General features: G+C 40.3%; 1 protein-coding gene across 4 annotated transcripts in view; it reads left to right on the top strand.

Moving 5' to 3' along the window:
- Smyd3 (SET and MYND domain containing 3) overlaps window positions 1-21618 on the top strand; it is a 567702-nt gene that overhangs the window by 104340 nt on the left and 441744 nt on the right. For all 4 annotated transcript variants that reach the window (XM_074048805.1, XM_074048803.1, XM_074048802.1 and 1 more), the window contains exons 3-5: window positions 5487-5594; window positions 6451-6508; window positions 9985-10121. In XM_074048805.1, the coding sequence (XP_073904906.1) occupies window positions 5487-5594; window positions 6451-6508; window positions 9985-10121 (303 nt within the window). The remainder of the gene's footprint in view (window positions 1-5486; window positions 5595-6450; window positions 6509-9984; window positions 10122-21618) is intronic.

The raw sequence follows: 21618 nt of genomic DNA, 5'->3' as shown, positions 1-21618 counted from the left end.
ATATTTTACTGCTTCACAGATAATGTGAGCACCTCATAATAAAGGTAACCCTTTTCCTCCCCTTCTACCCCACGTCATTGCTGCCATTCATTTCACTTAGACATAGTGACATTCTGTACACTTATAGATAGATAAGCTGATAAAATCACATACATTGCTGGCATTATTACTCTGAACAAACTATTATTTGTTAGGTCAATTAGGAATAAGAAAAATAAAAGCTTTTATTTTATCTCCCCTATACTTTCTCTGATGGTCATCCTTTCTTTATAGAAAGCCTGTGTCACTGGTTGTCTGAGATCAAGGGCTTAGCTATAAAGGGGCCCAAAGGGACTTTTAGTGAGTGATAACCTATTTATATCTCAGTTTTGGTGTTGATAGCTGGACAGATGTGTGTGTGTGTGTGTGTGTGTGTGTATGTGTATTTATATCGTATATGGGATATATATATATATATATATATATATATATATATATATATATATGTCAAAGATCATCAAACTATTTTAAAATGCCTTTATTTTATTGAAATGTAAATTATACTTTTGTAAGTTATTTAGGAAAATAGAGTTCACCACAGAACCATTGTATACTGATCATATTTCTTTTTTTGGTAAGACTGAACTGTAGCCACTTAAAAAATGAGACTGTTGTTTGAGGCAAGAAAACACCAGTGTGGAAGAGTGAGGGCAGGAGGCCAGCCAGGAGACGAGCAGTGTCTGGACTGGAGAAGTCAGAGACAGTTCATGTGGATTTTCCATTTAACCCTCCATTGCTTACTGTAAGTCATGCCAGTGGTAGGGAGGTGATTCAGACATTGATGACTGGTTAATTATCTTCTTTTTCAGCCCCATTTTCTGTCTGCTATATAGATTTTCCTTTTAGATCCTTGCTGGAGTTTGGCCCGCAGGTTAGCTCCTGTCACCAATGTGCCTCATTGGCTTTTTCTGCCCTTTGTCTGCAGCCGGCAGTTGTTACCACACTTTTAGACTTTCTGATGAGATTAAGCCCCTTAACCATTTAGTTCACTGGGGAGTTAAAAACCATATAATTACTTATGTTGGAGAAAGAAAATGAATGGTCCCTTCTGTCATGTTCAAGGAGAACCTGATATTGATACTTTGATTTATCTAGTCCAGAGGTTTTGTTCAGGTAGGAGAGAAGTCCATAGGAGGGATTATTTGTTTTGTTCTTGCCCTAAAATGTATCAGTTGAGTCAGTCCATGTTGGTATGATCTCTCAGTAGATCAGGGCTTGGCACACTTTTTCTTTCAAGGGCTGTATATTAATTATTTTAGCTTTGTGGGCCATGTGATTTCTGTTATAGCTGTTCAACTCTGGTAGCATGAAATGAGTGCCTGCACCTAGGAATGTGCTGTATTCCAGTATAGCAGTGCAGAAGGAGGGGCAGGGTGGATTTGACTTGTGAGCTGTACTCTGGTAACCTGTGCTGGGTGATGAGTGACTTACTTTGTGTCACTGATGTTACTTATTATTGCCTCATGTCACATGGTTTCTGGGTTATCCAGGAGACTTAATTTCCATTTCCTAAGTGGCAATAATTTCTTCTTGTTTCAGGTTTCTGATAAGTTGTGCCTTCGTTCTTTCTTTATATTTGGCCCTACCTATATAATTTGGTTGGGGCCAGTGGGAAGGTGTTCTTGCTCTGCATTTGATACTGATGCAGTAAGCTTTTAAAATGATAAGTCTACTGTCGATCACTGAATCTCTAGCGTGCTCTAAGGAGGTTTCATGCAAGATTTTAATCAATACCTGTCAGTCAAGAGCAGCTGTTAGACAGCTGGCTTAGCTTTCCTGTTTTCTTTTCCCAGATCCCAGCTTTTCTGATCTTCTTGCATCTGACAGGCTGTAATTCAGTGTTGAACTTTTTGAAACACAAAGAGGAGGTATTATTTATTTGCTATCAAGTAGTCTGGAAGGGAATGGAAAACTTTCAGGCCTCTCTTCCTTCCTGCAAGATGCCTGGCAGTTTAACTATGAAGTTTTGTCCATTGGAAACTTCAGCAGATGAGTGTTCATGAGTGGAGTGAGTTGTGAGTGGAGTGGAGTTGTGAGTGTGGAGATGAACAGTATCACATGTTCCATGTGGAAGATGTTGTTACTGGTAGTTGTGTGAAATTGTTGGACCGTTTGGCTTGAGGTAGTTACTTTTCTCTTCTACCTATTTGAAGCCTGCTTCTTCATCCGTAATGACCCAAAATTTGAGGAAAGTACAGTTCCAAATTTTCAGTGCTGCAAAGTAGAGGTCAAACCTGCTTTGAAGTTAATCGGCTATTTGTTGGGACTGGATGTCACAGAGTCACAGAATTTTATCATTGAAAGGCTGCCTCAGATCTTTGAATACAGTCCTTTGACACAGTAACTATCTGATGATTTATCTGTGACGCACCATCATCAGTGCCATAGGTGATGGTCTCTGCCACACTCCATCTTACACAACAATGAATTGACCCCAATGGGTCTCTACTCACCAAAGTCCAGTGCTTAGCAGCATTTAAATGCATAACTGAGTGAGCTATAGTTATTTTGTGTCTGAGGAGGAGAGGAAAATAATAATGGTAGAAGTGTTATTTTGTGTAAGAAAGAACTAAATGATTCTCCTTTCTGTTGCTGTAGCTTGACATTCTATGCCTTTCCTCATCAAGCAATTCGGAGCCTTTCAGATTCTTCAACGGTCATTAGGGATTTTGCTTTTATGTCTTCTTTTGGAATGGCCTTAGTTTCAAATGATAAGTGATAATATATAGTAAATTTTATCAGGTTTTAGAATAAGTGAGAAGATGTCTATTGAACCCTGTTACATGTGAAGTGCATTCATTAAGGAAAACCAGATATAAATAAGGCCAATGTAAAAATAATTTGTTGATGAGTCTGAATTAAATAAGATTTCATTGGTGTCAGTTTTTTAACATTTACAAAGTAATGCATTCACATGATACTTTGATTTGCCAAAAACTTCAGTGCTATTAGATCTATGTAGAAACAAGTAAAAGAAGGTTTACTTCTAGCCAGGTGCTGGTGGCTCATGTCTGTAATCCTAGGTACTTTGGAGGCTGAGATAAGATCAACGTTTGAGGCCAGCCCAGACAAATAGTTCATGAGACCCCCCCCATCTCCAAAATAATCAGAACAAAAATGGAGTGGAGGTATGGCTGAAGTGGTAGAGCACCTGCTTTGTAAGTGCAGAGCCCCACCAAAAAAAAAAAAAAAACGATTAGTTCTAGGCTATGAAAATCACAAAGAAGTTTTTGCCTGTATAGAATGTCTGGCAGGACATTTAAAATTTGTGTTGGATTTGATCAGTTTTTGTCTGATAGAACTGGTTTACACAAGATTTCGAGCATCTAGTGCTCTGTTCAGTAAGTGCCCATCACACCCTGCAAGCATTGTAGCAAACAAAAATACCCCTCATAAATTTCCTAAACAACTCTGAAGATAGCACCCGTTGAGAACCTGGGGATAGCTAACTAGTTTGTATTGTGAGCAGTTGTAAGTGCTGCATGAGTTATGCAAATGTGCAGAGTTAGATGCTGTCTCTTTTGATTCATGCACATGCCGATGGGTGGAATTGCATCCTAGACATTTTCATTTCCTTTCTCCCCATCTAAAACTCTTATCTCCTGTTGTTCATAGGAAACTTTTATTTAGAATACTTCCAGTAATATTCCCTTTTGCTTTTTTGTCATTTTTGGGATTTTTTAATATGAAAATAATGGACATCATCATGACATTTGCATACACGATATAATGTGCTTTGATCATACTCACTTCCATTCTCTCCCCTCCCCCCTTCACTGATGTCTTTGCTGCTGCTGTTTCTTCTTTTTAATTTTCTTCCTTTTTGGCAGTGCTGGGATTTAAACTCAGAGCCTCAAGCTTTCTGGGTAGGTGCTCTACTACTTGAGCCACACCTACAGTCCTGTTCTTGCTTCTCAGTGCAATATTTTAATTTCCTTTTTCTCTCATGCCAATTCATGTTTATTGTATTTCACTGTGAATTTCAACTATGAGAACAGAAAACATTTTTGTGAACAAAATCTTGGTTACATCCTTACTGGCATAAATAGAGGAGAATAGGATACAATTCAAGAAGTTCCTTGCTGAGAAACTGCCACTGAGGTCTAGACAAGGCCAAAGTCTGTACAGTGAGGATCAGGTTTTGCTTCAAAACCAAATGGATTTGCTTAAAAGATTTCTTTTAAGCTTTTCTGCAGTGTGTTAAGAAGCAGAGCAGTAAGTCCTAACAATTATGATTTAAAAGCATGGGCTTTAATATGGTAAGTGGAGTGGCTGAAACTCGGAACAGACTTGTGTCAAGGGGTGTGACCACTTTCCACATCCATACCTAGATGGTTGATCTAGCTTTTAAGTGAAAAGAATAAACTATTTTTTTTAACTTAAGCTAACAGGAAGGTAAGTGTGTTGCCTGATGTTTTCATGCAATGATACAGAACTAGCCTTAAGAACATTTTGCCTAGTTTCTAATCATTATTGAGAAATAAGAACTCAGTATCAGTTATCTTATATACCTAAAGTCATTTTTACATGAAATCTCCCAAATTTGGATGTTGAATTGCAAATAATGTCACCTAAGTGATGGGTTGGTTCATGATGTGAGGTACATTTTGTGCTTATGGTTCCCTGAGGAGGCTGAGCTGCTCAAATCTAGAGGCTTCAAGCGAGGGCTATAGATGACCTCTTGTATGCATTGATTAAAATGGGCTCTGAAAATCTTTTTTTCCAAATCATCTCTGCCTTATTTTGCTCAGTGTGGTCCTTTGCAACTGGACACTTCCTCAGGCATAGAACCAGAGCCTCAGGTACTTTCTCAGGACCCCCTGCCATACCGTCTGTCCCCCTAGACTTCTGTGACCAAATGAACACTTTTCCAGAAAAGTTATGGTCCAGTCTTAGTTCAGTGTTAAGCAATACCAACACATTAGTTTCTGGTCAGTGTAGAGGACCCTGGATTGTCTGCTGAACCTTCTCTCATTCACAGGCACACCTGTGGCCATCCGTGTATACCAGCTTGTCTCCCAAGGATGGCAATGCAATGACAAGCCAGGGAAAATATGTGAAAATTGATGCAAACTTCCTTAGTACATAGCATTTAGAACTTTTCCTGAGCTCAATGTTATCTAAGCAGGTTCTACATGATTTTGTGTTTTTCAAACTTTTTTCACAGTGGAACCACGTGAGTCCCCAGAAAACAAACTTTTGTTTTCCTACCAAGTGACATTTTAATACCATGCCTTCAAGTGAGTATGGCAGTAGAGTGATATTGTGACAGGGCACTGTAGCTGTGAACTGTTTGTATGCATTGTGCAGCCTGGTGACTAGCATTCTTAGAACAAATACTTTGCATGGCATATATTTCTATTTCCTATAGATGAGAATTATATAAGCCATCAGTGTAAGTGTAAGTTAAATTTTATGTCTCTGATGTCCTTCCCACTCTTGTACAGAAAAAAGGTTGGCAGGACCACAAGCGGGAATGCAAATGCCTCAGAAGCTGCAAACCCAGGTACCCTCCCGACTCCGTGCGCCTCCTCAGCAGAGTCGTCTTCAGACTTGTGAGTTATCACTGCCTAAAGAGGCTTGGGGTTAATTCAATAAAAGCATTTGTCCTTGTATTTGGTATTCATATTGAAGGCTAAAGCTGAACCTGTGTTTAGGTAGAAGGTAGATTATTCCAGGCAGTATCTTAGGATACAAACTTGTTTTTCCTATTAGTCATGGGATCAGTGGCAGTGAAGTGCACAGCCTCTCTTTGAAGGCCCTGTATCTCCTTCTCGGAATAGAGTTGTGAGGTCCCACGTTTGGGATGTCAATGCTAGTAATCAGTAACTGTTAAATCGCCTTTGTAACTTTTGAACTGTGAACCAGTGCACAGGACATGTAAGTGCTTTCCTAGTTGCTTGTTCAAATGAGATATTAGTTATGTAATAAATAATTCATAATAAGATGAAGAATTTTTGTCCTTTTTATTATAGCCAGGATTTCTTGCAGTGATTTCTTAGCCCTTTTTCATAAGTGACAGCACAGGTTCTGAGAAGTTCTGCCCTGAGAGGCCTTCCTGATTGTTGGTTGGGCTTTGAATATCTTTCTCAAATTGTTCCAGGCTCCACCTTTGTTCTTTCCATTACATTTTTACAGTCTGAGATTTTATAGAGGACTTTAAGAATGTAAAAGTATGAAAACATCTTGTAAAACAGTTTTGCATTTGGAGATTAATCTGGTAGGTGAAGTTGTAAGCTAGATTTTAAAATTGTTTCTGATTAAGTACTTCAACTCTAATAAAAAAGTGCTGCAGATAAGGAATATGTAGTAAATAGCAATTTTTAGCTTTATGTTTAAATATCCAAGGGTCCCCAAGCGTAATACAGGAGCATTTCAGCTTGTTTTTGCTATTCCCCCTTTCCCTCATAGATGGAAGAAACACCTTCAGAATCGGAGAAGCTATACTCATTTTATGATCTGGAGTCAAGTAAGTGATTGCTGTCAACACCTTTGAAAATGCTGAGCTGGTGAGCTGACCCCTCCCCCCAACACACAAACACACACAATAGGGTTGAATCCAAGGCCTTACTTGTTCTAAGCACACACACTGTCTGTGAAGTCTCTCCTCCGCTCCACCCACTGCTTTATTTTTAACTTTGTTTTTCTGTCTGTTACACGAAAGAAATCTAAGAAAAATTTTTGCTTTTATAAACAATGGACACGTAAGTATATTTGGTTGATTCCAGGGATTTGGCTGTAGAGGAGTTTGCAAAGCACTATGAAGATGTCCAGGAAAGGCAGAGTAGTGTACCTGAGACAGAGCAGAGGAACCCTCCTCTCCCTGGGGACTGGGGCAGAGGTTTGGCACTGTTAAATGTTAGTTTTGTGTTAAGTTTTCCTTAAGCCTGTATCGTTAAGTGTCTTATAATGCTTTCTTCTGTGAATGAATAAAATCACCAAAGGAGACTGTTCAGGCCTTTGAATGGCACAGGATAGATCCTGACCTTATGCCTGGACCTGCCAGCCACGCAGCCTGGCTGTCCTGGACACTTTGCCATCACTCTGAGGACACTCTAGCTGCAAGAACCCCTGTAGCTGAACCCCATCTCCTGCTCCAGGTGGACTTGCTCCAGGCAGGACTGCTCCAGAAATCTGCCCCAGCTTGGAAGTCAGCATCCCAGGCAAATGGAGCCCTGGTGAGCTTTGGATGACCCTGCAGCTATTCTCACTCAAGACTGGAGAGGGAGCAAGAAGCCAGTGATTGGTGGAACTGGAAGCTGGGCTGTGATTGATGGAAATGCAATGCTTCATTTGCATGACACAGTCCCCTTCCTGTATATAAAGCTGGCTGTTCAACTCACTTTTTCAGTGGGTTGGGAGAACACTCCCTATTATGCCCTCTGGGAATTGCCCAGCATTAGGCCCAATAAGAGACTTCCTGAATGGTCTCTTCTTATGTGCTTGTGATTTTTATCTTAAGTAGAATGGCCTGTGTGGTAACAGAAAGAGGAGTGGAGGTGGTAGTGGTGCAGCTGTATGGTGGTGAGAGGGGGTCTGAAGAACTCCGGAGAGTGACCAGGGCAAAAGCAGCGGAGAGCAAAGGAGATGGACATGATGGAGGAGTCAAGACTAAAGAAGGCATTGGATGAGGGACTACAGACCCCAGTGCTGGAAGCATTCCTGGGAGTTGTCAAACCCTAAAGGTGGAGGGTCCTGACATCTGAGGCTTGAGAGTTGCAGTGTTAGCTGCTGTAAATGCTGAGGGTCCTGACACCCAGGACTGAAGAACTGTAGCACTAGCTGGTGCTGACAGTTGTGGCCAGCTCATTCTTAGAGCGGAGGATTTCATTAGCCACTGAGTGCCTGGTTGCTGGCAGCGGGAACCCTGAGTAGTAAGCCCCTATCTAAGCACCTACAATTGTGAGTGTCTGGTTTCTAAAGGCTGGAGCCATAGCTTCTAGTTCCTAGGACTTGGTGCTATGGGCCTCTGAGTCTGTCAGCCCAGTCCACTGCCAACAGTAGCACTGCTCCTCTTTGCCTACTGGTGATTTCCATTCCAGGAAAGCAGAAGGACCCCAGCAGGCCCACTGATAACTTCTGTTTCTTCTTTCCCTTTCCTCCATTCTTCCTTTTCCTGGTTTCCTTTTCTGCTTTCCTTTTGATATCGGGGAAGAGTGAGGTAGTGAACAGGGAGGTCCAGGGAACTTTTGGATACTAAGGAAAGCTGAAGGCACAGGTGACTTAGGCTGCATGACAGTATTTAGTGTTGCTCTCTTCCTGAACTAAGATGGTGGTAGTCAGTTATAGGGTGACTGAAAGAGTGTCAAGACGGGAGTGTCAAATGCTCATCGGGTTTATTTTGCTTTGGTATTGGCACAGAGTCTCTTCATTGATGTCAATGATTGTAATCTCAAACTAGGTAGAACTCTTAGAGCACATATGCTACTTACTCTTTAACGTTTCTGGACAGAGACGAATACTACGACCTACAGATTATGGTTATGGGATCCTAAGTGCCAATGGTAATGAATTGTTATTTAAGGAATCATTGGGTTAATTATTCTGTTGAACAAGTAATTTAAAGAAAATGTGCACACCTGACATAAGAACAGAGTTATGCTGTAGTTCAACTTGATGTGTCTTTTCAAGTTTTAATAGAGAGCTAATTAGTCATTTTTTCTGCTGCATTCCTGCTAGGTAATTAGCATCTCTTACGGAGAATTTTACTATTAACACTGGCCCTGCTTAGTAGCACTGTCATACACACCGCCTAAGTGACATGTTCTCAATGTTCTTAATTATATGTTGCACTCTTACCCTTCATGCACCGTTTGTGATATAATTTACACTGATTTTTGAGGGGTTGTATTTGCTTTAGAACCATCTTTCTTTTTTTCTTTTATAATAATTTAATTGACACATAGTATCTGTACAAATTTATGGAGTATATACAATAATTTAATGTGTGTATATAATATGTAATGATAAATCAGGGTTATTAGCATTTCTTTCTCAAACTTAATAATTTCTTTTGTGTTTTGCTTTGTTTTGTTTGAGACAGGGTCATGCTGTGTAGACCATGCTGGCCTCGAGTTCTTGATCCTCTTGCCTCATCCATTAACATGGATGTCTTTTTTTTAATGTCCTCTTTAATTTCTTCCATCTGTGTTGTATAATTTTCATTGTAGTGTGGTCTCTCACTTCCTTGGTTACATTTCTTCCTTGATATTTTATTTTTGAGGTAGTTATTATGAATGAGATTTCTTTTTCAGCAAGTGTGTTATTACCGTATAAGAATATTAATGATTTTTGTGTGTTATGTATCCTGTAACATTACTGATTCATGTCAGTTATAACATTTTTCTGCTAGAGTCTTTCTCTTTGACCCAAACAAAAAGAATCATAAACATTTCTTTGCATTTCTGTTTGCATGAAAGCAGCACTAGATATATTTATTCAACTTAGAAATAAGTCGAAGTTGAGATTTCTTTGGTCTGTATGACAAATTTTACTTTTTGAACTTTATCTGAACTTTTTACTTCTTGTTTTTTGTCTTCTTGTCTTTGAGATGATATTGTTTATCAGTTAGTCATGACCTAGTTGTAAATTATTTCATGGAAAAGTCAGTTTGGATTCACTGCCTTCATTAGGATTTATGGTGTACATGTGTGGATGAGGATGTAGAAGATCAGTAATGTATAACCTTACTGATTTTGGTTTTAAGGTTTCTTCATCTGTATGCGCATTCATTTATTTCTTGATGGGTGTTTGATCTTATATCATAGATAAGATTTGGCAGAATTTAACTGATTTAAGTATGTATCATGATTTGTAGTTGTCCAAGAAATAAAAAGGCGTTAGAACAGGCAGGAAATACCTGGTTTAACAACCAGCATTGAACACCTGACAATTATCCATTATGCTTAGTTGGTGATTGTACCATTTATTTTCTTTTTTAAAAAGATGTTAGCAAACTGACTGAAGATAAGAAAGAGGGCCTCAGGCAGCTTGCATTGACGTTCCAGCATTTCCTGAGAGAAGAAATTCAGGATGGTTCTCAGCTCCCACCTTCCTTTGATGTGTTCGAAGCCTTTGCAAAAGTAAGTGCTGAGTCTCAGTTCTTCACTGATATCGTAAATCAGTCTTTGCACCTTGGATTCTGGTTGGTTATAGATTCTTGATGTGTATGTTAGCTATACCCAAGGGCACAGAGCTCGAGAGAAGGTGTGCTTATGAACACTATTGTCGGTGTTCTTGTTTTGGCCTGAATGTGTTCCTTGTCAGCCCTCAGCATACTTTTCGGAGCAAGGATCTGCCTTCTGGTTTTTCTTTTTTTTGGCGGTACTGGGGCTTGAACTCAGGGCCTACAACTTGAGCCACTCCACCAGCCCTTCTTAGTGATGGGTGTTTTCGAGATAGGGTCTCTCGAACTGTTTGCCTGGGCTGGCTTTGAATTGCAGCCCTCCTGATCTCTGCCTCCTGAGTCGCTAGGATTACAGGCGTGAGCCACTGGTGCCTGGCTCAGAATCTGCCTTCTTATCTCAGGAGGAAGGAACACGTATTTTGTTACTTCTTACTAAAGGGTTAAGTTTATGGTGGTTGTTTCAGCACGTGACCTGCCTTTGAAGTGAAAAGCTCACTGGAATCCACTCTGATTAAGTGAGTTCTAAATAATATGAAAGCATAGCTGTTGCTGATTTAAAAATTTGTTTAAAAATCTGCTTGTTTCAGATGACTAAAATCTGAGGTTAGAATAGGAAAGTTTTACCTATCATTTCACCTGTGGTCTGTCAGTAATAGTTACCTGAGGTGTTCTTTTAGGAACTGGTGCTTGGGGAGGAGAGTGCAGTGATCTCCCTGTGACTGGACAGTGTGACCCATGATCTCTCCTCATTGCCCCTGGCCTTCTGTCCTGCTCTTTTCTATTGTGTGTTTGGTTTTGCCTTCATCTTGATCACATTTTAATAACAAGTAACAATTTTACAATTGAAGATAATTTCCACTTACTTGGCAAGTTAATTTTTTTTTTGTGGTGTTGGAGATGGAACCCAGGGACTTGGACATGCTAGGCAAACACCACTGAGTTTGTTAGCACACATTTAGTGACATATTTAGCCCATGAATATTTTAAGATATGTTTTCAAATCTACCTATTTTTTAAGAATTAAAATGTGATAAGTTGCTTGCTAGAGATTTCTTCTAGCTTTTCCCAAATGTATTTTTATTCCTTAAAGTATTTTTTATGATTTTCTGATAATGTCACCTTAGCATTATATTCTAGCTTGCCTATAATTAATGTAAAGTTGATTTCAAAATGCAGTGGGTACTTCTGATGAGTCTGAGAATTTCTCATGCCCTTACTTCATGGGCTCCTGAAAGTTACAACTGTAGTCATGCTGTGTGTATCGCGCACTCAGGCTCTTTTGATGTTAAACACTAAAAACACCACTGAAGGACAAAAATGTGTCTTAAGATGACTGTTACTGCATTTCTGCTGTTATGTCTGTGGCTATTCTGTGGCTTTGCTTCTGTTGTGGGAAAATGTTCAAGGGCTAATTACAAGTTCAATTGTGATTAATATTCATGAAAAATATCTTTAAAATTTCCTATTACTAAATGTAAACTGTGAATTGCTATCTTATTTATCTTGTTCATTGTTCAATGATTTTAATCTCATTTATAATGAAATTCTCTACATGTTGTATGGGGGGTAATTCTGTCACTGGAATGAGGTGGATAATTTTTTGAATTTTTTTTTTGGTGTGACTGGTGTTTGAATTCAGGGATTTGCCCTTGTAAAACAGGTGCTCTACTTCTTTGAGCCACACCTCCAATCCATTTTTCTCTGGTTATTTTGGAGATGGGGTTCTTGTGTGAACCATTGCCTGGGCTGGCCTTGAACCTTGATCCTGTTGATGTCAGCCTTCCAAGTAGTTAGGGTTACAGGCGTGAGCCATGGGCATCTGGCTGACAAATTCTCAATAATATTCCACCCTCCTCCCTACATGCTTGTATTTGATTTTTCTACAAAAGTAGAACATATATTTTGAGACTTTGGAGTGTGACTGGATTTAGATGTGTCTTTTCTGCTTTGAAATATAGTAAATTTTGTCACTTGTTATTTTTTTGCTCGTAAATTTGTCTTTAAGATAGATCACACTCTTCTTCCTCTTCTTTTTCTCCCTCCTTTTTCCCCTCCCTTCTCTCCATCTTGTCCCCTCCTTCTTGAGGATAGAATGGTCTTAATCCAGTGAATGGGTGTCCTGCAAATTTTAAGGATGAACTCTTGAGCTCTTGGCCTTGCACCTGTGTGGCGATACATGTCTTTCTTGGACACATTGTAAGTGGGTGGAGAGACACCTGTCCACTTTCCTGCCCTGTTTTACTGCCATCCATTGGTTAGAGAGAGGAAGTGGGCACCAGAGAGAGTGCCCCTCTAGTGGCATTGTCTCACGTAGGTATGTACGTATGCATGTGTGTTCAAACAGTCTGGGGGAGTTCTGTGTGGACCTGCTCTCCTCAGCTATGAAGAAGGCTGTGTTCCCAGCCTCAAATACTGCCCTGCACTTGGTTTTGCCCCCACTTGGCGTTCACATAGGCTCTGTGTCAGCACTCAGCATGCTGAGCTTTTGACTTGGTCCACCTCTTTGTCACGAAGTCACGTGGCGTTCTGAGACCTGTTCTCTTTGGTTTTTAAACTTTTTGATTATAGACAAAAGTAGAGAAGCTACTGTGATGAATCCTCATTTTGCCATCACCTGGCTTAAATAATTCTCAAACTTGTTCTATATCTGATATTTTTAATGCTTAGATTTCACATAAATCCTTAATTTGGATTTCAAGCATTCATTAGACTTGGTCTTTTGTTATATGAGCTTCGGGTCCCCTGAGAAGTGTTCTAGTGAACTCACTTGGTAAATTCAGGGGGCTGTTGTTTCTGAAGGTGTGCTGTGGGCAAAGTACTCTTGGTGGAGGGCTATAGGAGCATGTGGCTAAATCGCAACCTGAAAATTATCTATTAAGGTCAAAAGTTACTTGAGGATATGCTTATCTTTATAAAACTTGTACTTGACCTAAAAGAAATTAGGTCAGTGAAGGAGAAAAAGTTTTTAATTCTGAGATTATGTGTCATTCTTTGCTGAGTTGGTGGCTTTTTCTAATGAAAACATGTGATTGTGTGCCTGAAAAGTTTAAATATACACATGTAGCCGGGCACCAGTGGCTCACCCCTGTAAGCCTATCTACTCAGGAAGCAGAAATCAGGATTGTGGTTTGAAGCCAGTCTTGACCCTATCTTGAAAATACCCAACACAAAAAAGGGCTCAAGTGGTAGAGCACTTGCCTAGCAAGCTTGAAACCCTGATTTCAAATCCCAGTGTCATCCAAATAAACAAATGAATAAATAAATATGCACATATATATTTGGTAGGAGGGCACCAGGTTTAATCAAGCTGGGTTCTGTAGAAGAGGGAGTATCTTTTGGCAGTTTCTATTTTGAACACTTTTTGAGTTTTTGGTGTGTTTCATCTGTTGGATCACTTTCTTAGACTTGGGTGCTTCTGCTGCTTATGACTTGGTTTTATCTGGAAAACATTCCCTCATTACTCCAGAGACCTTACTGCACAGTCATTTCCTGGGGCCTATTCTGAAGTGATCCTTCTTTGCCCACAGACTAGCACTAGTGTTAGTGTGCTGTACCCCACTCCCACATAAGTACACATGTGAACGTCAACTGGGGTCTACATTCTAGGCGTTTCCTGTATAAATGTACTCTGGTCTCTCATGAATTATTGCTTGTTTATAAAAGCAATAACTAGCATGGGCATAGGATGGAAAGCTTTTCTCTAGTGTATCGAGAAAGTAGAAACTGGCCTGAATCTCTGGGGAGAGGATGGTGATGGGAGGCAGTTCCATGCAGAGGTCCAGGGGTGCTGGCGGGCAGTGCCGGCCCCCCATCCCTGGCTGAGGAAGTATAGTGAGCTCCTGGGAAGAAGGCCGAGAAGGAAGTGTTGACTGTGTGATGCAGGCTCAGTTGCATTTAGTGATTCCAGCAAGAGTTTGGACAGAAGCTTGCTGGCCAGCGTGTTTTGTATGAGATGGTGGCAGAGACTGTGCCTCCAGAATGTGTGCAGAAAAGCTGTGTCTGGTGGATGGATGGAGAGACAGGTGTGGCTAATTACTGCCAGCTTTATTTGCATGGTAGGTTTTTAAAAAAAATTATACTTAGTGAAGGAAATAAAAGTATGAAGTGTGAGAAATGGAAGGTGGCTGAAGGGAGCGAGCTGGCTGGAGACGTTTGCTAGTGAGAACACATGATTTTCCACTCATGAAAGGTAATGGCCATGCTCTCCTCTGCTGGCTTCACTCCAGACTGCTCAGGGAGGAGAGGCTGCGTGTTTCCTCCCTCCAAGTTCTTCCCTCCCACTCCATGCTTCTGTTCCCTCCATTCCCATCTTCTCACAAAATTTCTGATTCATCTTGGAAGGACACCGGCCCGGATTCCTAAACATTTGCTAAAATACAGAAAATGTCTGTCCTACTCATCTCAGGTACACACTTACAAGGTCAGAGGACAACTTGGAAGGGAGGCTGAGAAGTTTGAAATGAAGTTCTGCCCATGTCTGTTTGCTTGTCTCTAAGGGGAAGAATGGTATTACTTCCTTCAAGGACAGAAGTGAGGGTTACCTGTGAGCTGCTGGCTGGAGCACCTGACAAGTACTGCTAATTTCTACTCCAGCTGCCCCCACCTCCTTGGATTATTGGCATTTGAGTGTAAATGTCAGTGTTTTATGTCTCCTTGCGCTGGCATAGAGCCGTGAGCACAGCCTGACTGACTGCACATGGGAGCTTCAGACGGCTGTTTGCAGTCGTGCTGTGTCTGTGTCTCCCGAGCGTCACCTGTCCTGATGAGAAGGAATTTCACAAACAGGAAATGGTGTTTTGCCCTCGGAAGCTGTTTGATCTCAGCCCCCAGCCATTGTGATGCTCTGGCCTGCACTCAGGGCAGCTCCATGATTTCACAGTGGTTTCTTGGAATTTCACGTAGGTAACATAAGAGGGGTGATAGGGACACTTTCTCACACATCTTACGAGGTTGGAATTTAATCACAGGCATGTTTCAGTTCTCACAATCTACTGAAATGACAGAGGGAACATGGGTATTTCTGAAATCTGTCTTTCATAATTATTGACAGTGCTTAGTAATGGGTTGAACAATTTTAATAAACTCATTTTGAGGTTATTTTCTATGCACAGAAAAAACTTCATAGGGTTATTGTAGCGGTTTCTAGAAAAATAAAGTTCTCTTTTTTCCTGGACTTATGACTTCCTTTCTGAAATGCACTTGACAGACTGATTAACGATGTGGTGAGGTCCGAGCAGTGAAATGAACATGAAGAGTAGTGTAGAATGTTCCATGACAGACATTCAGTCGGAAGCAGCAAGGATAAAAGTGACCTTCCTGACCACAAAGCATGTCACTGTTAGCATGCCAGAGTTCCTCAGAGCACTGTTTAATTTTGCACAGCTGATTGGAAATTTCACATCTGTTTGAGATGGTCCCTCCCTTTTTCTCAAATAAAATAATAAATCTCCTGGCACATATGTGACCTCTCGAGCTTGGTGTTCCAAAATATAATTTTAATGGTATTAGCTACAGCTGTTTTCTCAGTAGCACTGTGGTTGTGTAGATTTCAAAGAGAATTTTAGAAATTGTTTTTTGTATTGTGATACTTAAATTTAATATTTCTGTTTCATTCTGAGTAAATTTTTTTATTAGAGGAGAATTTTTCTCTTACTGGAGAAACAATGGAGAATGCTCAAACAAGAATCTTGCTAATTCATGTTATGAGAAGAAATAATGATTTAGTACTTTGAGGCATTAGAAATAAGGCCGGAGGAAACAGTAATCTTGCTGTATCCAATATTCATGCCTGCACTTGGTTGGCAGGTACCCTAAGACCTATGGTGTTAACAATCTATGTGCTATCCTGCCATAACCTTATAATTTTAGCAGAGTTTAAAATCAGTGAGAAGAAAAATTATGAAATAACTGTTTCTTGTGTCATTTTTATTTCCTGGTGAACAGTGAACCTCAGTAAAATGAGGAATGAAATCTGTCATAAATTTCCAGCTTTTACTCTTCAGTTCTCAGTTCCATTAGCTTTCTAATTTGGACCCACTGGTGCTGTATGGCTCCAGTTCTGCTCACAGTCTAATTTCTGGGCTGAATGTGACCTCTGTTGTGACTTGAAAGGCCACAAGTGTGTGTGTGTGTGCTGCACTTGAGGACTTCAAGTTCACGTAGGTCCAGGTTTTAGAGCCTTTTTGTTGATGAGCTCAACTGGATTTCATGACTGCAGCATGCTATAGAGTAGTAAAGGAAGCAATGTTTTGAATTAGTGAAGTGATGGATTATCTAATTACAAAGTTGATGTAAAGCAGCGGTGAGATAACTGTGATTGCATTACTAACTGATCTCAGTGACTGGTCAGATGATCCCTGGTTCCATTAAGGAAAAATATGCCATTAAATATTTAATGCCCAAAGCAAGCATCTGCACGCACCAGGATTGCTAGCCTCCAGCCTTGGGATTCACGTACCTGTCCATTTGGCAGTGAAGCTGGGTGAGACCTTGCTATACACTGCTCAGAACTACAGTTGGAGGACTTAGCCATTGGGATTATCCTTTTCTACTGTCTTAAGAAAAGCAGGCTAACAGCCAAGACACTTAGCTGCATACAGGTCCCGGTGTTCTAGTCATGAAACGTTGAGGCACTCCTGATTTATGTTTTTACCATAGCAGATTGACTCTTGAAGGATTCAAGATTTGGGAGATAATTACTCTCAATGATGTTCTTCAGCTTTCTGGTGAAGTTAATAGTGTAGAACACTTGGGCTGGCAAAACAAAACAAGTCCTCATCTCAGTTTTTCGTGTTGATACTTTTTTATTGTGTTATTCGTTTTTAGCCATTTGGTTAATATTTTCCTGTCTGTGTTAAACAACCAAAGATGGTCTGGTGTATGTCAAAGACCAGATGCCTTCTAACTCTGAAGGTAGGCAGGGTAACTGGCAGGTTCTGTGTCATTATTCCTGCTTGTGTTGCCAAGGATAATTGCTTATGTTAAAAGTATTAATGGATAAACTGTTCACCCAGCCTCATGGCCTTACCTGCTTGACTGTGTACAGCCCAGCCACAAATTCAGGAAATGGTGCATGTCATTGTAAATGGCAGAGGTCACTCACACTGCTTTGCATTTTTCTTTAGTGGCAAAAATCTCTGCTGGGTATTGTCTCCCTGGTGTGGAGTTAGGAGTTACATCTTACTTATTTTGAATCCCTAGCAACTTTCATGGTATGCAGTAGGTGTTTAATTGTTGACTAGGAGCAGGAATACACGAAAAGCCTATCCCTTTTCTGTTTTATGTAGGATACTTTGATAAATATTTTTAAACAGTTAATACATTCTATATGTAAGGCTTGGCAAGAAGTCATCTTTAATGCCCTGGTAAAGTTCCTGATGTTCGGTAAGTCAGTTGATACTCCAGGATCATAAGCACTGCTGTGATTTTCAGTTCTTCAGGAAATTAATTGTGACACTAATTATTCCTGGGCTCTGGAGACTTTTCTGTAAGAGTACTCACAGTAAGGGTTTAGGCCTACAAGGCCAGCAGACGAGAGACCCATGACGCATCTTGGTGATTTTTAGCATGTATAAGATCATGACATCTGCTCTCTGTGACAGCTTCTTTTTAAATTAAAGAGTGAGCTATTTGAAATTGACAAAAATTGCCTATATATATCATGTAGAACTTGATCTTTTGTTTGTTTTCTGAGACAAGGTCTCACTATCTAGCCCAGGGAAGGCTTGAACTTGTGATTCTCAGTGCTGGGATTGCAGGCCTGTGCCACCATGCCTGGCTAATTTGATGTTTTGAAATATGTGAACCTTACAAAATGACTAAATTGAGTTCATCAAAACACACCTTCCTGTGTGCACTTAGGCATCAGCTTCTTAGCTTTGCGGTGGTAGCCACAAGCTCTGTGGACAGCCTTAGTGAAGGACATGAAACTCTGTTTATGACACTGAACAACGACTTTCATGGAATTTTCACATTTGCCAAAATACTCTTTTTATTTTTCCAGCTACCATATAAAAATTTAAGAAGATATTTTTAGCTTGTACAGAAGCAGCTGGCAGGCCAGATTCTAGATGTGACCTGTTTGTCAATCCTAAATTCTCCTTCTTAAGTCCGAAGATGTTCTGTACATGGTAGGAAACAGAGTACGCTGTCAGAATCCTTAATTGAAAAGGAGAGGAAATGTTTTTTCTTTTCTTCTAACAAGTCATTGATCGCTTACTTTTGCATTGCCGGCAGCATTTGTAAGTGCACTTGTGGACACAATAATATTTTTGCGTTTATTATGATGATGATGATGCTTTTTTTTTTTTTTGTGGGACTGGGGTTTAAACTCAAGGCTTCTCACTTGCAAAGCAGGTGCTCTACCACTTGAGCCATGCTGCCACTCCATTTTGCTCGGGTTATTTTTGAGATAGTCTCTCAAACTATTTGCCTGGGCTGGCCTTCAACCTTGATCCTCTGGATCTTAGCCTCACAAGTTGCTCACACAGGTATGAGCCACCAGTACCCAGTGAGTTTGCTTCTTAACTCTAAGCTAATTTCATTCAGTAACATTAAAAGTGCTTCAATTTTAACAATGTGGGAAAAGATGCAGTTATTTTACCAAGGAGAGAAAAATAAAATAGTGAAAAAGAGTACTTTATTAATGTCTTATGTACTTAAAACTATATTCTCTTTTCTTTTTTGAGTCAGGATCTTGCTATGTAGCGCAGGCTGGCTGGAACTCATAATCAACCTGCCTCAGGCTCCCCGGTGATGGAATTACAGGTGTGTACCACCATGCCCATCCATGTGTAAACAGTGACAGAAATGTTGATTAAACTGTCCGATTATATTTTTTAACAAGTAGAGTGATGGTTTTGAGGGGAGAAATCAGATGTTGTCCTTTGATGTGGAAAGTAAGATGATGTGATTTATTAAAAGGTAGATGAGATTGGTGATGGCTTTTTTAAAGCCAAATTTAAGAAAGAAATGTCCTGATCAGGGACAAATAGTCTCCTCACTATCTACAACAATCTATTTACATTGTTTTATGTTCAGTACCCAGTGCATTTTTAAAGGGACATACCCAAGTAAGCGGTCCTTTATACACATGGTGAAAGGACAGAAGACCTATCATTTTAGGCACAATGGTTGTGAGTCAGTATCTGAAGAAGCTGTGTTTTGGCTGATCTGGAGCAGCTTAATGCCACCTTTCCTTCAGACTGACAGCCACATGTTGGTTGGTTGTCTAAGGACTGTTGATAGATTAAGTACTCTCTGAGTCTGAGTTTGTCATGTTCGTGGTGCATCCTGGGAGGAGGCAGTAGTATGTTCTCTTTCCTCCTGTTTACTGAGGTTCTGCTTCTTCCTGAGGTTTCAGCTCAAATCCTTGGTGAAATCCATTTGACCAGGGTTGATCTTTCCTTGTAAAATGGTCATCACTGGTGTTTTCTACAACAACTGATTGTCAACTGAATATTCTGTGGTGTTAGCCATCTGTCTTTGTTTCCTGGGCTCTTGTTAGGTTGTAAACCCAGGAGAACCCGAGTTGTACTTCCCTCTTCCCTTCCTTCAGCACAGTAGTATCACACAATTTTAGGACCGGAAAGACCGCAAAAGTTGTCTGAGCTCATGAGCCTGCCTATTCTCTCTGCTCTCCGTCTCCGTGATGCATCAGTTGCTGGAGGGGAGGTTTAGTTGTCACCCATTGACAGGAAGAGAGCTGTCTGTGTTGATGCTCGTGAGTTCTGAGCTCCCTGCTAAACAAAAGCGAAAATGTGGTATAGCAAACAGAAGTTAGATACAAACAGCTTTTTAGCCAGAAAATTAAGAGTAAGTCCTGTAACAGACTGTTCTTACCAACATTGAAACCAGATTAGGCTGTCTCTGTGATGGTGAATTTCAACTTTTGAGATGCTGCTGTCTGTGTTTAAAGGATTGTGGCTTTCCAAAGTAGCCAGCTGTCCTTTTCCCAGACAGCTCAGTTAGAAGCAGAATGTCCATATTATAAGTGAACAGTATGTGAGTTCTTTTAGTTACAGTGTCTGACCCCACCCTCACCAAGAAGACATGTGTTCATTGATAAAGGACCTGCGAAGGATTGTTCTGGGTCTCCATGCTGCACTACTCAATTGTACTTTTGATTTTGAATTTTTTTTTTTTTTTGGCAGCACTGCAGATTGAACTGAGGGCCTCACACTTGCTGGGCAGGTGCTCTACCACGTGAGCTGCTCCACCAGCCCCTTTTTGTGTTGGGTATTTTGTAGACAGGATCTCCCGAACTCTGCCTTCCAAGTAGCCAGGATAACAGGTGTGAGTCACCAGGGCCTTGCCTTGATTTTGAAAAATTTTTAACTCTGCAAAGTATGTTAGCATACATTGTCTGTTCTCTCCTGCACCAGCCCTCTGAGTTACTGTGGTTATTTCTTTTGCAGATGAGGAAATGCATAAGGCCACACTATCTTTAAGTAAGGAATTGAAGCTTTACCATGCTCTTTTGAGTTCAGAGTTCTTGTTTTTCTTATTCTTCCATCATGCATACTGTGTTGTGTTAGTTCTGCATTAGGGCTCTAATTATGGAGTGCGCTATGCCTTAGGAGCAAAATCCAGAATGAGACTAGAATGAGAGAAATAGGCACATTTGATAAAGTATTGATGTAAACAGAGTAGTAAATTATTTAATCAGGATTCCTGCTGTTTATGTACAGGTGGTCACACACTCACATCTCACCAGGTGCTGTGGGACGGTTGGGTATGGGTGAGTTGTTTTCGTTTTGAATGTTCTGCACTGAGGATGCACTTCCATGTCAAGATAAAGGTATCGGAATGGGTTTGTGTGGAGTCGCACTGCCTTTTAAAAGCTGAATTCTGTGGTCTGGAAGTACTATGTATTAACACATTAATTATCCAGGAGCCCTCAGCTTGGGTCTGTACTGTTTCAAGCCATTATCGGGTATGTTTCCCCTATAATTCTATAGATACATATTTTTTAGATTAAAGCATTTAATAAAGCAATCTACTATATATAGAAAATAATTATCTTTGGTTTTATTAACTTTTTCTTTCAGGAATATTTATTTAACATAACATTCATACTTGATATTAATGGTATAAGCAAATACTTCAAAGATGATAGTTTTGAACAAATTCTTATCAAGCAAAAGAAAAACATTGGGACTGTGGTATGTCAGACCAGACTGGAGGGCAATGGTGGGTGCTATTTCAAGTTTTAGTTATGTTGGTTTTAGTTTTGATGCTTACAGGAAAACTTTATCAAGACACTGTGTATGCAGAGGTGTGTCATCAAGTCTGTGTTAAGAGTCAGGATTCACAGTGCCTTCTGCAGATTCCTCTCCGCCCTTCTCCTCCTGCTCGCAGCAGTGGCAGCATTATATGGACAGAGGAGAGCCCCATAGTGTCTGCAGAGGCCTGTGTAATTGTTGGCTGGTGTCCTGGGATTGATTTCCTCTTTT

Source organism: Castor canadensis, chromosome 11 (assembly GCF_047511655.1).
Source record: "Castor canadensis chromosome 11, mCasCan1.hap1v2, whole genome shotgun sequence".
Taxonomy (NCBI): domain Eukaryota; kingdom Metazoa; phylum Chordata; class Mammalia; order Rodentia; family Castoridae; genus Castor; species Castor canadensis.
This window is presented reverse-complemented; position numbering and strand designations above follow the sequence as displayed.